The sequence below is a fragment of the Lithobates pipiens genome, unplaced genomic scaffold (assembly GCF_037356315.1).
Source record: "Lithobates pipiens isolate NorthernLeopardFrog02 unplaced genomic scaffold, aLitPip1_a1.2 Scaffold_22, whole genome shotgun sequence".
NCBI classification, from domain to species: domain Eukaryota; kingdom Metazoa; phylum Chordata; class Amphibia; order Anura; family Ranidae; genus Lithobates; species Lithobates pipiens.
The window spans coordinates 118286289-118302612 of NW_027507784.1; the positions used below are offsets into that span (position 1 = coordinate 118286289).

The window sequence follows — 16324 nt, forward strand, 5'->3', positions numbered from 1 at the left end:
CGCAGAGCTTTACATATTATACATTTGCATTAGTCCCTGCCCTCAAGGAGCTTACTCTTTAACACATACTATAGTGTTCCATGGGTGCCTGATGGGGATTGAACTCATCTCAAACAAGCACAGAGCTTTAGGGTCCACTCACAAAAGGATATTCACTGTGCACCGCCAGAAATATCTATTGTTCCTTAGTTTACTTACTACAAAATTCAGTGCACACTGGCACCACGGTAAAGTGCAGGGCAGTGAAGTGTGATCACTGTCCCCTTTCTCGACATTACATCTAAGGCTGGGTTCCCATATATGCAAACTGGATGCGGGTTTCCCTGCATCCAATTTACATGACAGACAAGTGTGACAATCTCTTAATGGAGCCGGTTTACACATGTCCAGGGTGGGAACGGCCTGCGAGTCTTCGGGTTCGATGCAGGTGCAAATTCAGGCAAAAGTTTGATTCCGATTCGCACCTGAACTGGTAAACAGGGACGCACCGGACCCCAGACACGAAGCCGCAGCCACATATGTGTGAACCCGGCCTAAAACCCCATACACGCAGGCCCAATGTCAGGCAGCATTGTTTAATAGAAACCGACCGACATTCGGCCCGTATGTACTGCAGCTGGTCAGACAGAAGCCGGCCCAAGGGTCACGATGGTAAAAGGTCTACTGACCAGCTCCTGATCAGGGCGCTCAGCCAATGAGAGTGCTGACCAGAGTGTTCTGGCGGGGGGGAACAATAGAACAGAAGGAGAGATTGCTGTGCCAACATTGGAGTGTTAGCACAGCAGCTCCGACCTGAGCTGTCAGGTTTTTTCCATTCAGCCCGCTGGGTTGAACAAAGAGAAAAAAAACTAACAGTGTGTACTAGGTTTTAGACCAACTGTGCTGGTAACTGGATTCCAAACCCAATTGCTATATTTTACTGAAAAATTAGGGGCACGAAAAACATTTTATGGGCACTTTGCCAAATGCAAATTAGGTTAATAATTAGCCACCTATTCAACCGCGTTTAAAAGGTGAGCAAGACCGATCCGCAAGTATAAAAGTCACAATCCTGCCCAAATGTAGGATTCTTGACTTTTGTGACATCAGAAAGTGTCAATAGTGTGAACCCAGCCTTTAAGTTGAAGCAGACATTTTTATTTTTTTTGCGTACATTTCTCAACCTACACGAGGGATAGAAATCCACTTTGTGTGAACGCCTTTGCAAATGCAAATGTTTCCCTGTAAAGCAGCAGTGACATCACATAACCTGTGCAGACTGCAGAGCTGTGGGGGGAACACAGAAGGTCAACTCAATAAATGCTGTCCGAAGAAAACCACAGAGGTGGGGGTGAAACCAGTGGAAATTTAAAAAAGTTTCATGCTGCATTGGACCACTTTCACACTGAGGGGCTTTACAGGTGTTTTTGTTTTAAAAATAGCATCTGTAAAACGGCCTCTTCTGCAGCCCCAGTGTGAAAGTCCGAGTGATTTCACACTGGAGTGGTGCGCTTGCAGGACGGGGGGGAAAAAATAAATCCTGTAAGCATCATCTTTGGGGCGGTGGGGGAGTGGTGTATACTCAGCTCCTGCACCACCTCTGCCATTGAATTGAAAGGACAGCGCTTTGAAAGCAGCGTTAACCAGGTGCTTTTTTAACCCCTTTTGAGGGGTTAAAAGCTCCCCGCTATAACATTGGTAAAGTGCTGCTAAAACTAACAGCGCTTTACCGCTAACAGACCCGCAGCTTCAGTGTGAAAGTGGCCTTAAGCCTGGCACACACCAATTTTTTTTTTTTTGTTCAACCTCAAATAACTGACAACTCCGGTTGGATCCGATGTACTAACGATCCTATGTTGAGTACAGAGATATCCACTACTGCTGTTTCGTGTTCAGACAAGGCGAGGCGAGGCATTACAGCAATCAGTGCTCAGTGGAAAAAAAAAAAAAAAAAAAGCACTGATCCATGTATGACACTGGCAGGGAAGGGGTTAACACTAGTGGCAATCAAAGGGTTAACCGTGTTCCCTGGCTGTGTTCTGTGTGGGGGGTGGGCTCACTGGGACAACACAGATCACTGTTCCAGATCACTAGGAACAGCAGATCTCAGTGTTGTCTCCTGTTAGAATGGGGACCCACTTTGTTTACACAGGCAGATCCCCGTTCTGCCTCTCTGTGGAGTGATCGTGGGTGGCTAGCGGACATCGAGGCCTCTGCTAGCATGCGCACAGTATCTATTGCGTGAAACAAAGTACAGGTACGTGATTCGAATCACGAAATACAGCCCCCCGCCGCAGTATATATGTGTGGTGGGCGGTCTTTAAGACGTTAAGAAATCATTAGCGCTTGCATTTTTAAACATCAAAATCATACCAACACTGAATCTATTTTGTCAGGGACATACCCTCTGATGTTGACAAAGAGGTCTTCTGCTGCCTTGTGGATATGGAATACTTCATCTCTGTAAAGGGAGAGGCAGGAGCTGCTCTGAAGGGCAAGTTTCCAAAGATTCAGTGAGGTGGCATCTGTGTTTAGTATCCCATGACAAAGAATAAACCCAACTAGAAGAGGAGAACAAAAAATATATATATATATATAAATACAAGATAAACAGACCATCATGCAGCCTGTTACGACATATAACCAAACACCAAGAATTTACTGCTGCATGCTGTGAATACTGTACTAACAGGCATCTACTCCAACACCACAGGCTATTTGAAGAGAATAAACATCCTTGGGATTTAACTGAAATTTTCTCTCTTTATATTTGTCTTGCCATTCAGCTACAGTCCTTCAAGATTGCATTCCAATTTGCTGGTTTAGGAGGACCCCCTTGAAGGCTGGCTCTCTTTTTGCAAACTCATAAAGGGAAAAAGTGTAATATACGGTTCTAAGCCACTATGGATCTGCACTAGTGTCAACATTTCCATGAAGCTCAGTTCATCTTTCTCAGTCCATCTTTCATTCTCATCAGAAACGTTGCGATTATATCTGCCGCAAGACCTGTGAGCGTCTCTATACTCGTTTTGGATTTGTATGGATTTATTTGTGGGTATACACTTGGGCCATTACTTCACAAAGTGGGGTAACTAGCCTTGTACTGTGTGTATACACAAAAAAAAAAAAATTTAATTATATTATATTATATTATATATAGCTATTTTTCAGCAGGATCTAGGGGGAACTCAGTTCCACCACCTCTGGTTCAGGTCTTCTGCTCACCACTATCACTTGGTAACAATGAAGTCCAGCTTTTGCATTAACAAGTGATAGCTTATCTTAGGTGCCCAGGGTTCAGTGCAGTCATGGGCAGGAGAGGGTGCGTGGTAGGCTGCACCCTCTGTGGTCTCCATTTTCTTCCCTGGTGACCAGTTGTTGATGCTCCTATTGCATGAGCTCCCTTGCAAGTGACTAGTATAGTATAGTATGCTGGGGAGGTACTACAGCCGGATAGGTGTTTCAGCTTAATATTGCAACAAAGGCAAGACATGTGGTGGCACTTTTAAGGAGAGGAGAGAAAATGAGGGCAGTGGAAGGAGGGGGTTGTATGCAGAGGGAAGAGCTACTGTTTGATGCCATTTGGCAAGTATTCTCTGAGGAAAATAAGTTCTCTCTCTATAATGTAAATTTGCACTAAATGAGTAATGTTATATATATATATATATATATATATATATATATATATATATATATATATATATATATATATATATATATATATATATATATATATATATATATATATATATATATATATATATTTTTTTTTTTTTTTTTTTAACTATGGCCAGAATGGAGATGGAATATTTTGTATTAAATTTTTTTTATTTTTTTTAGCCATTATGTTTTAAGTCTTCCAAAACAGCTTTGTCAGCCAGTTCACAAAGTTTATAGCTCAAGCTGCAGTTTACACAGAGAACTAATCACTTCTTTTGTTGCAAAAACCCTTAGTGACCTGGGGATTTTGTGTTCTTCATATTTTATTTTCTTGATTATAGTAAAAGCAAAAGTCATACAGAAGTGTATATATACCAATAGTTTCCAAGTATAAATAAAAGGCAAAACACTATATATATATATATATATATACACACACGCGCACCTGGCCCATGTTGCCGTTGAGCTATCTGATCATTCACCAAACTTGTTACAAACAGTGTGTGTGTGTGTGTGTGTGTGTGTGTGTGTGTGTGTGTGTGTGTGTACACACATATATATAGGAGGTGTATCTAAAAAGTTTGGTGAATGGTCAGATATCTCAACAGCAACATGGGCCAGGTGCACATGCACACTTATGGCTATCCAGAGACACGTCAAGAAATGCCACCTAGCAAGGAGTACACGTGACCGCCAGAGTAAACCCGCTGCAGGCAGTCTAACGTAGTCTGCATGAAAGGTAGGGTCACAGTACAATGGCGCAACAAGTGAACATCAAGTTTTGCTACCAATTTTGGAAAAAAGACGATGGAGACGCATAAAATTTGGTGCAAGTGTACAGGATGGAAGCCATGAGCAGAAAACTCGTTTACGACCGATTCAAGCGCTTTCGTGAACAGGAAGGAAACCACTGAGAATGAGCATTTGGGTCAGCTGTCAACCAGCAGAAACCCAGACATGATCAAGCGAGTGCGACAAATGCTGGCACAAGATTGACGACCGACTACGATTGATGGCGGAGGAATTGGGCATTAGCAAGGGCACGGTGCGCACCATCGTCCGCGATGATTTGTATTAGCGGAAGATCTATTCCCGCTTTGTGCCACACAAGCCGACAGACAACCAGAAAGCAGATCGGATAGAAACCTCTGGGGATTTCATTATCATGCGTGTCCAGGATCCATTCTTTTGTGAACCATCACAGATGAGACCTGGCGTTACTAGTTTGATATGGAATCCAAGCAGAAAATCGATTGAATGGCGTTCACCATCTTCCTGCGACCCAAAAAGTTGCCTGCAAAAGTCCAAAGTCAAGACAATGTTGATTGCAAAGCCAAGAACGTGCAACAGCGGTTTTACGAGTGATCCTAGAGAGGTCTTTTCTGACAGTTCCTAGAAGCTTTATGAACGTTGCCAAAAGTGTGTTGTGATGAACTGCGATTTTGAAGGCCAAGAAAGGTAATTTGTATCTTCTGGGGTTTTTTTTCTGATACGATTAAAACTTTTTAGACACACCTCATATGATTTAGGTTGATAGTACACCCTTTAATGTCCCCCAACCACAACACAAGCTTTGCAACACTTTCAAGTTATGGGACTACTCCTATAGGTCCAGCTGACTGAAGAAATCAGCCTGACAAACCGCTATGCCTGGAATGTACACGGTGGACAGGGTGTGGAATATAAAGTTCTGCCCAGGACAGAAAAATCAACATCTCTTGCCCCAGGGAGACTTCCCATTCCTCCATGATGGGTGTTTGGGATGTCCACCACAGCGAGAGTCTGAGTGTGGATTGAATGACAGTCCAGGAGGATGGTCCAATGCTTCAGAGACAGCCAAATCTCATGCAGCTCCAAAATGGGAGCTAAGACTCCAAGTCCCCTGCACCCAGGCTCCTGCCAAAGCTGGCATCTCTTAGGACAATCCACTAAAAGACAAACCGGAATCGCTTCCAGATTCTATAGCTGGATTCTTGAGCCACCAAGCCAGGAGCAATCTAGTCTTTGGCTACAATACAAATGTGTTTGTCCAGGGACTGAATTGACCTGTCCCACATCAACAGAGGTCTTGAATGAAACTGCCTTGAAGAAGGCAGGACTCTTCTAATGTCTGGACAGTTAAAGACACATTGTTGGAAAGAGACTGCACCAACAGTTCCCTCAATGGAGATGCCACAAGAGCATAGCAGGCGTGATATTGGGGGATCAGTACCTTGATGGATATCTGCGAGGTAGACACCAATGAAGCTCAAAGGGACTCAGAACAGAATAGACTCCAGGAGCAGAGGGTAACATGGCTCCAGGATGTAGAATATAACACTGTCAGCTGGAGCCATTAGTAGAATATGAGCTTGGGTGTCTAGGATCAGCCATATTGCAACCACATGACGGTAAGGCAATCTATAGCCCCGCCCCCCCCCCCCCCCCCAATCATCATATGAGCCAAATCTCAACCCAGTGATGTGCAAGAGAGCCGAGGTTCTCCTGGCAACCAACTCCCACTGCTGTCAGTCACAACCAGTGAGGAGGGAGTATGGCTGAGCCATGTTCTTTGTGTCTTTCGGACATTTTTATTTATTTATTTTTTTAAAACAAGCAACACAAACCATTAGAAATCACTAACAGGCAGCTGGTAGCAGGATTGAGTTGGATTGCTGAAGATAACCAAATTTACTGTAGGCAGACACCAGAAAAGAGTCAAAAATGTAACTTTCAGGTCATCCCTTGCAAGCAGATCCAGAGAGATGCTTCCTTGATGCTGTATGGCTTAGAAAGTGTGTGGCGCGATCATGCGTCTAGCTTCATCCAGTGGATGACATCAGGGCTCAGTCCCACAGTGGTCAACAATGGAAAGACCAGCAAGTACAGAAAATATAGGCATATAGATGGGTATCTCCCAGTGTTCAGTGCGAATAGCCAACTTCCTAAATTTTCAAAGACAAGCACTGAAGCAATTCCATGGCCCTGGAAAGCGCTCTACAGCAAACCTTTACCAGAGAGAAAAGTTTGGAAAGTGCCCCATGTGGAACCTAGTGTCCGAAGGTCACATACAAGTTACCCCATGTCCAGGCAAGCGGAAGCCTGAAAGGAGTATTAAAAAAGCCAGGCTAGGAATGACCATGATGAATAGTTGCAATTGAAGGGACAAACTTCAGCAGCAATGTAGAAAAAAAAAATGTTGCCAACAACAAAACACAAAAAAAAAAAAAAACACATCTGTTCTAAAGTAAAAATTATCCATCCACCTAGGGCACTAGCTTAAATACTACCAAGCATTCTGGTAGTAGGAGGGGTTATCCAGGGCTGTCCCACAGTTTTCTGGCCAGTGTCCAATATTCCCGGTTGTGGCAGTAAAGCCTGAAGGTTAAGGACTTACTGTGTCCTCTAATGAACAAGAAAGAAAAACTTTATATAACATAACATTAAGAGACTAAGCTCAATTTCCCTAGCAAAAGTCAATCTAGCATGATGGTGTTCATAAGATTCATCGATTCTTGAAAAAAATAAAAAATAAAAATAAAGAAGTCACAAAGATGGATGGACCCTGTATCAGACTAAGGCAAATAAAAACACTTGCTGTGAACTGATGCCCTCGTGCAGACACCAGCATAGCTTGCCTTGGTCAACTAAGATGACAGCAATCTCATTCAGCACTAGTGTATTCAGGCCATATTCACTCAATCTCAGAAAATTTGATTGGCTTTAGGCAGGACACATTTCTTGAGCAACGCCTCATTCACTTCATAAAATACATAAATACTGCGCTTGTGTAAATAGTGCTTGAACAGAACTATGAAAAGCAGCAACAACAAAAATTGTCAGCTAAAGACAACATGAGAAAAACCAAAAAAAACAAATAAGTTGCACTACCAAGAGCTAAAAAAAAACACCTTGCTCAAATAAAAATAAACCAAAAATTGATGGCCATGTGACGTGACACGCCACAATGTACTCTTACCCCAAAGCATGGACCCTCTAATTATGGAAGGTCATAAGAGCCTTTGTGTAGCCCACCATTCAAGGGTAATCAGGATAGGCAAGATCGGTAATATGCACCCCACATACAGCTCCTAATAATCTGGTCTATGGTTCAGATACATCTGAAACTTGACCGATTTCTCCAACATCTTCTGACTGTACTCCAGAGACTCTGAACACGATCTCAGCCTCCCGGTCACAGCTCTTAGCGCCTCCAGCACTCTCCTCGCAATCTTGATCTTGCCTCCCCTGCTTAACCTTGAATAATGGATACACAAAGGCTCTTATGACCTTCCATAATGCAAGGGTCCATGCTTTGGGGTAAGAGTACATCTTAACCTCTATGTTGGTGGAGGATTTTCTTCTGAATCATTTGCGCAATGTTGTGATGTGGTTTACATTTGTTCCACTTTTTTCTGGCTAATCCTTAAAGCGGAGTTCCAACCTGAAAACATTTTTACATATTCAGTCCTTTCATATTATTAAGAAACATTTTGGGGGGGAAACATTTTTTTACTCACCAGAAACGCCTTGTTGCCAAGTAGTGGCTCCTAATCAGCCACTTTCAGGCCTGCAGCGCTCCACATCACTTCCACCCTCGCCTGTGCTCCTGGGAAATGCGAGTAATTTCCCAAGAGTCAGTGGGCAAGACTGTGTGCAAAAATTGCGTTATTTCCTTACAGGAAATGACGCGATTTAAGACAGATCAATCTATGTTGCCATAACAACGGGGTGGGACCTTCCTCTGTCCGGCCTGTTATGGCAACTTGATAAACAATCAGCACTACGGCCGCCGGGAGAATCGTGCTTGTGCGAGATCGAGAGGTGCATGCTGGTTACTTAGCATGCACCTCTCCATCGCAAATCCAGGAAGAGGTTGCAATTGGGCTTCACATGCCCACAACCATGGCAATGGCAAGAAGAGGATTTTCTAAATGGTAAGAAAAAAATTCTGATCCACTAGAAAACATATATAAATATGGAATAGACCAAACTGATGTGCATTGGCTTACTATGCTGCTGAGTACAATGCACACTTTCAGGAGGTGATGCTGTCAGTGGGATTTGAACTCAGGGATTGAACCTTTGACGGCAGCAGGGCATACCGCTATGCTACAGAGCTGAGCATAGCGGTATGCCCTGCTGCCCTCAAAGGTTCAATCCCTGAGTTCAAATCCCACTGACAGCATCACCTCCTAAAAGTGTGCATTGTACTCAGCAGCATAGTTAGCCAATGCACATCAGTTTGGTCTATTCCAAAGATATATAAAAGTTATTTGGATCATTAAAGAGGAAGTAAACCCTTCCAAACAACTTGGACCTATAGGTAAGCCTAGATTAAGGCTTACCTGTAGGTCCAAGCAATATCTCCTAAACCTATATGGTTTAGGAGATATTTGCCCGAAAACGGGCACCGCTGTCTACGGCGCATGCGCCGTAGACAGCGGCGCGCAGGCGCACTAAATGCGGCAAATCCAAGAATGGATTTGCCAAAATTTGTCGACTCCCGTGCGCATGCGCGGGAGTGACGTCATCGCGGCTTCGCCGTATGACAGCAACGGAGCTGCGAGGCGCGACTCCCGTGCGCATGCGCGGGAGTGACGTCATCGCGGTTGCGCCGCTGTCATTGGTCGGAGCTGCGAGACGCCACCAGCAAGATGGACGCGGCGGACTACAGGGATCAGCGGCGACTTCGCTGGCTCCTGTGTCAGGTAAGTGACACATAATGAGCTACTATGCGATGCATAGTAGTCCATTATGCTTTACCTTTGCAGGGGAAAAAAAGAGGAAGTAAACCCATCAGGGTTTACTTCCTCTTTAATGTATAATGATGGGATGCCTGAAAAAAAAAAAATGTCTGTGGCCAGAACTCTGCTTTAAGCCATTGTGTTCCTGGGGACTTTAGAGACTTTGTTTTTTCATCAATTTCTTTGTTTATTCTTATTTGAGCAAGGTTTTTTTTTTAGCTCTTAGTATCGCAACGTATTTGTTTTTTTTCTCATTTCACTTTTATGACTTAATAAAATCCAGAATGCGTTTTTATTTTTACGGCTGTTGAATAACCAATTTAAGGCTTGCGGAATAGACCGTCAATAGGTCTTGTAGCCCAAACATTCACCAGCCAACTGTAAAGAAATAGTAACAGGAGCTGGCAAAGCAGATAGCACACAAACACAAGTTATTTAGTTTAACACAGAGCTCAATATTTTTTAGATCAGATGTCAAGAACATGTATGCAGCAATGAACTTTGAAGCTGCTTAACAATTATAACACATAGCATGCTATAACCTCAAAAACAAATTAAAAAAAATACTTACAAATGATCCATTTCTCCATTGCGTCTAGTGAAAGGTACTCACACGGCATCTGAAAATAAATAAAATCAATATCTATCACATACTATTTGCCATTAAAAGCACTTAACATCTCACACTCTTTTTCAACCTAAAGCATGTGTTGGCAGGCATGTAAAATTACCATTTACTTTTTTTTTTTTTTTTTTTTTTTAACATTAAACCATTCAGTTTAACCACTTGCTGCCTGGCGCAATTTTTAAATTTCTCACACATTTTAAAGACAGCCTTTTTGCTAAAAAAGAACTTAGGACATGGTGAGGACAACTTGCTGAAGTTCAAGCCGAGCATCAGAAAGGGGAATAAAGGGGATTTAAGTGACTTTGAATGTGGCATGGTTGTTGGTTATCCAGTGAGCGGCAGTTGTGTGGATGAAAATGCCCTGCTGATGTCAGAGGAGAATAGGCAGACTGGTTTGAGATGATAGAAAGGCAACCGTAGCTCAAATAACTTGTTGCAACCAAGGTATGTAGAAAACCATCTCTGAACGCACAACACGTCAAATCTTGAAGCAGATGGGCTACAGCAGCAGAAGACCCGACCAGGTGCCATCCCTGTCAGTTAAGAACAGAAAACCGAAGCTACAATTTGCATAGGCTCACCAAAAATTAACAATAGAAGATTAGAAAAATGTTGTCTGGTCTGAGTCGTCTCAATTTCAGCTGCGACATTCAGATGGTAGGGTCAGAATTTTGGGTCAACAACATGAAAGCATGGATCCATCCTGCCTTGCATCAATGGTTCAGGCTGGTGGTGTAATGATGTGGGGGATATTTTCATGGCACACTTTGGGCCTCTTAGTACCAATTGAGCATTGTTTAAACAACAAAGTAAACACTGTGGTGGTAGCTATGGCGCTCTCCTATGACAGCAAATTGTATATACAAAATACACCATGAAAATGGTCAATAGATACCACATGCGGGTTACAAATTAAAAGTGCTAATATTAGTGAACATCCATATTAAAGTGCTAGTGAAACTGGTAAACACCTATAATAATTGATACAAGTGAAAATTGCAAGTTGCAAACAAACAGTGCAAAAAAATAAATAAATAAATAAATACCACAAGTTTAATCTATATTCCACAACTATGTGCGATATGAAGTGCTTTTATGTTCTTGGTGCAAAAAAGGTGGGTATACAACTTCTAATGTCTCCACACAAAGTCCGTTGAAAAAGCAAAAAAAGACTTTAAAAAGTTCCACATAAGTTAAATCAAAGTGACTTGTGCTCGGTGTCTGGTGTATCCTGAATTGCAACCGGTGCATTTTCCGCGCATAAGACAATTTGCCGCACTCACCAGCTCCCCTGCCCCTGCAGGGGTTAACTCGCTTCCACAGTGTGAGCCCCTGTGGTGCTATATGAAGCTGGTCCGGTTAATATTCAGTTCCTCCTCGTTTACTCGTATAATGTAAGAAATTAAATATCCATAGTGTAGTATTGTTGAAACTTATTGACTTTATTAAAATTCAAAAGTGGCTACTCACATTAATCAAAAGGTAAAAAGCGATATGAGATACATTCACCGCCTTGTGAGAGTGTGTGTACACGTTAGGCCATGCCCTACGCGTTTCGTCATTGGACAACGTCTGGAGCGGATGACGAAATGCGTAGGGCATGGCCTAATGTGTACACGCTCTCTCAAGAATACTACACTATGGATATTTCATTTCTTACACAGACTTTATTGTGTGGAGACATTAGAAGTTGTATACCCACCTTTTTTGCACCAAGAGCATAAAAGCACTTTATATCGCACATAGTTGTGGAATATAGATTAAACTTGTGGTATTTTTTATTTTTTTGGCACTGTTTGTTTGCAACTTGCAATTTGCAATTGTATCAATTATTATAGGCGTTTACCAGTTTCATTAGCACTTTAATATGGATGTTCACTAATATTAGCACTTTTAATTTGTAACCCGCATGTGGCATCTATTGACCATTTTCATGGTGTATTTTGTATATACAATTTGCTGTCGTAGGAGGAGAGCGCCATTGCTAACACCACAGTGTTTACATTTCTCCCAACCTATTAGGCTGGTAATATTTGGTAGTGGCAGCCTCCCTTTTGTTACATATATATTTTCTACATTTTATAATTTCTAATTTTAATTGCCTCTTCCATCATTACTATTACCTCTTCCAAAATTATTTTTAATCATTTGTCTCCATAGCGCAAACCTTAAACCCCCCCCCCCCCCTTTTTATCTTTTATTTAAAAACAAAGGCCTACCTGAGTATTGTTGCCAACTATGTCTATCCCTTTATAACTACAGTGTAACCATCTTCCGATGGCTACTTCCAGCAGGATAATGCACCATGCCACAAAGCTCAAATCATCTCAAACTGTTTCAGGATGTTGATATGTTGATATTTCCCTAGAGGACTCCGTTCCCTGAACCGAGAGAGATTGGAGCACGCCTCCCAAGCCTGTAAAGCTGGCATCCGTTGTCTCCATCAGTATGGCAGAAATTACTTTCCCTTGTCCAAAGCTGGACTGAAAATCCACCAAATTAAAAATAGTTCTTTGCTTTATTGTAAAGAAGCAAAAAGAAGGCATGTGTTTGTTCCAGGTCAACAGAATGTTGTTTTGGAGTTAGAGTGGAACCAAGCAAAAAGGAGCAACCTCGAATATGGCTGCCTAAGGCCTAGGAGCCCTTATCCAGAATCTCTTAAGGTCAAAGCATGTGAACGTGGGGGTGGTGTCAAGCTTGTTTGCCGAAAGGAACATTTTTGTCTGGGCCTTTTCCAGATGAAGCATACGTTTTTTGGGCAAAGTGAAGACTTGAAGGCAGAATTTTGGAGGTCAACCATCTAAAAAATCTGGATAGTCTTTTCGATGTTCGCAGATAGTTTTGCACGAGATGAGACTGAAAAGGGTTATCTAGGTACCCAGTGAGAATTTTTATGAGGAGGACTAGAGGTGCAATCTCCTTTGTGAATACTCTAAGGGCAAAGGATAAGCTGAATGGCACTACGACAAATTGGAAGGGTGTCTCCTAATGAAAAGCGCAGAAAGTGCCAATGAGGTGGGTAAATGGCAATATGTAGGTAGGCATCTTAAATGTCTACTCACGCCAGATATTACAATGGTCTCAGAGAGGCAAATAGTGGCATTGCAGAGTTCATGTGAAACTCAGGCACACAAAAGGTACTTGTTTAACCCATTAATGCCTCTTGTTCCAAATATTGGAACAGTAGTGGAAGTTATTTATAGCCTACTGCTCTAGGCAACATATGAATTTTATGTGCAAATTTTTTACCTAAGGCATAAATGGGTTAAGTCCAATACAAGATAAAAAAAAACCCATTGAGTTTTGGTACCCTGAATAGGTTTTAAATAGAATCATTTGAACTTGTCCTCCAGAGGGACCAGAACAACCACTCTACAAGACAAGATGATCCAGGACAGTCCATCACTGTCTTTGGAAAGACTTTGGCAGGTTTGAGGGAACAAATCGCTGAGGGGTTATAGCTTGACACTATCCTGTACCCTGTTGTGGGACATCTGAGACCCAGAGCAATGCAAACTGCAGATGTCCCCCAATTTTTAAAAGTGAGGGAGCCCCTTCATTGGGACATCAGCTTTGAGGTAAACTTAGTGGATTTTGTGTTCCAAGTCCTGCACCGAATGGAAAGGCTGAAACTTTGGCTTTGAAGGTGAAGCCTGCAGAGAGCAATATGGTGCTCTTAGTATAGGGGAGGTAGAAGTCCCCAAAGAGGGGGGAGTTTGGAGTCTCCACTGTGGAAGAAAGCCTTTGGCCTGTGACCTCTTATGAGCTTGCCAAGTGCCTCAAAAAGCGGACACCTTCAAAAAGGCGCACAATATTCTACGCACATGGACAAACGAGAGCCATTCAGGAAATTTGTGTCACAACATGTTTTAGGACATCAGCACAGAAAAGTAGGGTGGAAGGAATGTTCAACTAAAACTCTATTTTAGAAAACAGGATCCTGTTGATGTTTAGTTCTCTAGTTCATTTAGTTGCAGTTTGACAAACAGAAATTGAAACATTAGCAGAGCATGTTATATTTTCTATCTGCAGAATCCGTAAATGAAGGAAGGATCATCTACTATAGGGACAGTAAAATGTTTATTTTTAAAACAGATTTATGAGAATTCAGCTACTTTGTAAAAATTACGGCACAGTAGGAGTTAGGTCCAGCAAGGTGCATGACATCTCCCGGGCTTGGCTCTATTTATATCTGATGGCTTTTTAGTAGTCCTGGAAGATAGCTACCGCTGTCGTTCTGGGAGAGCAATGCTCATCCTTCTGAGCTCTGCATCTTGAACAGGAGAATCATAATAAACCAGCAAATGCGCAAAAACAGGGTCAAAGATTTTTTCCCACGTCCACCAGTCTCACCAGTTGAAACCAAAAATCCAATTACATGAATGAGAGGCCATAGTATGTTAAGATCCGTATGATTATAAATAAAAAAGATGCTGTGCAACAGAACAAAGGAAAGCATTTAAAAACAGGAGCTCCATATCCAGGGCTGCCATCAGTGAAGGACAGAAACCATGTTCCGAAGTCTGTGAAAAAAAAAAGCAAAGGAAGAGGCGCCTCTGGGTGTAGAGATCACACACTTTAATTATAAAAACTTATTTAATACAGGCAACTCACATTTTGGATGTGATTTATGAGCAGTCACTTTAAAAGCTGAATATGGATGTGGTCATCTGATAGTCCATCAAGCTGAGGCGCTGTAGTCGCTAGTGGTCAGGAAGTAGCACAGACGCCGGTCGTGGAGCGCAGTTCAAAGCGGAATGAAGTCTTGAGCGCAGGCAGAGAGAGAGAGAGGATGTCATGAGGTGGGCCGAAACCGGTCGCACCCACCTCATGACGCCATCTCTCTCTGCCTGTGCTCCAGACTTCATTCTGCTTTGAACTGCGCTCCACGGCCGGCGTCGGTGCTACTTCATGGCCACTAGCGACTACAGTGCCTCAGCTTGACGGACTATCAGATGACCATATCCATACTCGGCTTTTAAAGTGACTGAATGCTCATAAATCACATCCAAAATGTGAGTTGCCTGTATTAAATACGTTTTTATAATTAAAGTGTATGTTATCTCTACACCCAGAGGCGCCTCTTCCTTTGCTTTTTTTTTGAACAGGAGAATCACTGCAGCTGCTATGCCCACCCCTCTCCTCTTCCTGCCAAAATCACAGAAGCCTTTGTATAAAGGGAACACATTTACAAAATACAAAGGCTTCTGTGAATGGTTAGCTGAGGGGAGAGGCAAGCATAGCTGCTCTGTGTGTTGCTCTGCCAGGGAAACACTCCTGGATCTGAGAGGAGAAAAATAAACCGGTCAGAGGTAAATCAGAGATAAGCAGCTCCTTGAACTTAACTCAGCACGACTTCACTTTTTACAAAGCAGCTGAATTTCTGGAATACAACTTTAAGACAGCAAGGTCTACATCAGGAAGTCTAATTTTTCTGTGAATTTTTCTTCCACTGGATATAGCTCAGCACAAATTCTTGGAGTAAAAACCCCATATAAAAACTACACTCAGTGCCAGGGTAAGCACCAAAGCTGGATCCAGTGCTTGATGCATCATTATAAGCCACCCCCACACTGTGGGGTCCAAGTAAGGTTCCCAAGGTGCTACCGATGTTACACCAATCTGGATACACTGATTCAATTATTATAGTAGATGGGAATGAAGATTTGGTTAAAGAATAATAATAAAGAAAATTAGTTAAGCATAGATGACGTCTCCATGGAGGAAAAGAGGTCTATCACATAAGGACACTAGCAAAAAACTGAAGACTCATGGAGGAGGGTGGGGTTATAGAAGGATGCCTAAGGGGCATGCCCAGCAAAACTTTTGCTACTGTGCAATCACCTGAAGGTAGCATGAAGGTCTATGAATATCCAGCCTGTGTCCTGTACTGTACAAATGAGATGGTTGTTTTCCCCTTTATACACACACACACCTTAGGTTTTGGAATAGTTTCATGTGATTTTCACATGCTAATACTATAACAAAGCTACACATGCTTTTGCAATGGATAAAAGATGTATCTGTAACAGGCCTACCGTATCTGACTGAGCAGGGTTCAGCATTGTACTCGGTGCACTGATGAGGCTAAGAAGCTGGGCATTCCTCCACTGTTCTGCTGAAAGGTTTCTTCTGGGATAAACCATCTGAAGTGAAATGAGGGCATCTGACAAAGACTAAAGTAAGAGTAAAATAAAATGTAGTGATTAATCTCAGAATCAGATTAACATAATATTCATAAAGCAATGAGATGGAAAGCAAATACTGTCCGGCCTAACAGTGGAATATGGATGATGCCTTTGCATAGCTGTTAAATAATGTACCAAGCTGC

General features: G+C 42.4%; 1 protein-coding gene across 8 annotated transcripts in view; it reads right to left on the reverse strand.

Moving 5' to 3' along the window:
• NCKAP1 (NCK associated protein 1) overlaps window positions 1–16324 on the reverse strand; it is a 175174-nt gene that overhangs the window by 89246 nt on the left and 69604 nt on the right. For all 8 annotated transcript variants that reach the window (XM_077448133.1, XM_077448135.1, XM_077448132.1 and 5 more), the window contains 3 exons: window positions 16032–16169; window positions 9937–9985; window positions 2384–2540 (listed from right to left, as the gene is read on the reverse strand). In XM_077448133.1, the coding sequence (XP_077304259.1) occupies window positions 2384–2540; window positions 9937–9985; window positions 16032–16169 (344 nt within the window). The remainder of the gene's footprint in view (window positions 1–2383; window positions 2541–9936; window positions 9986–16031; window positions 16170–16324) is intronic.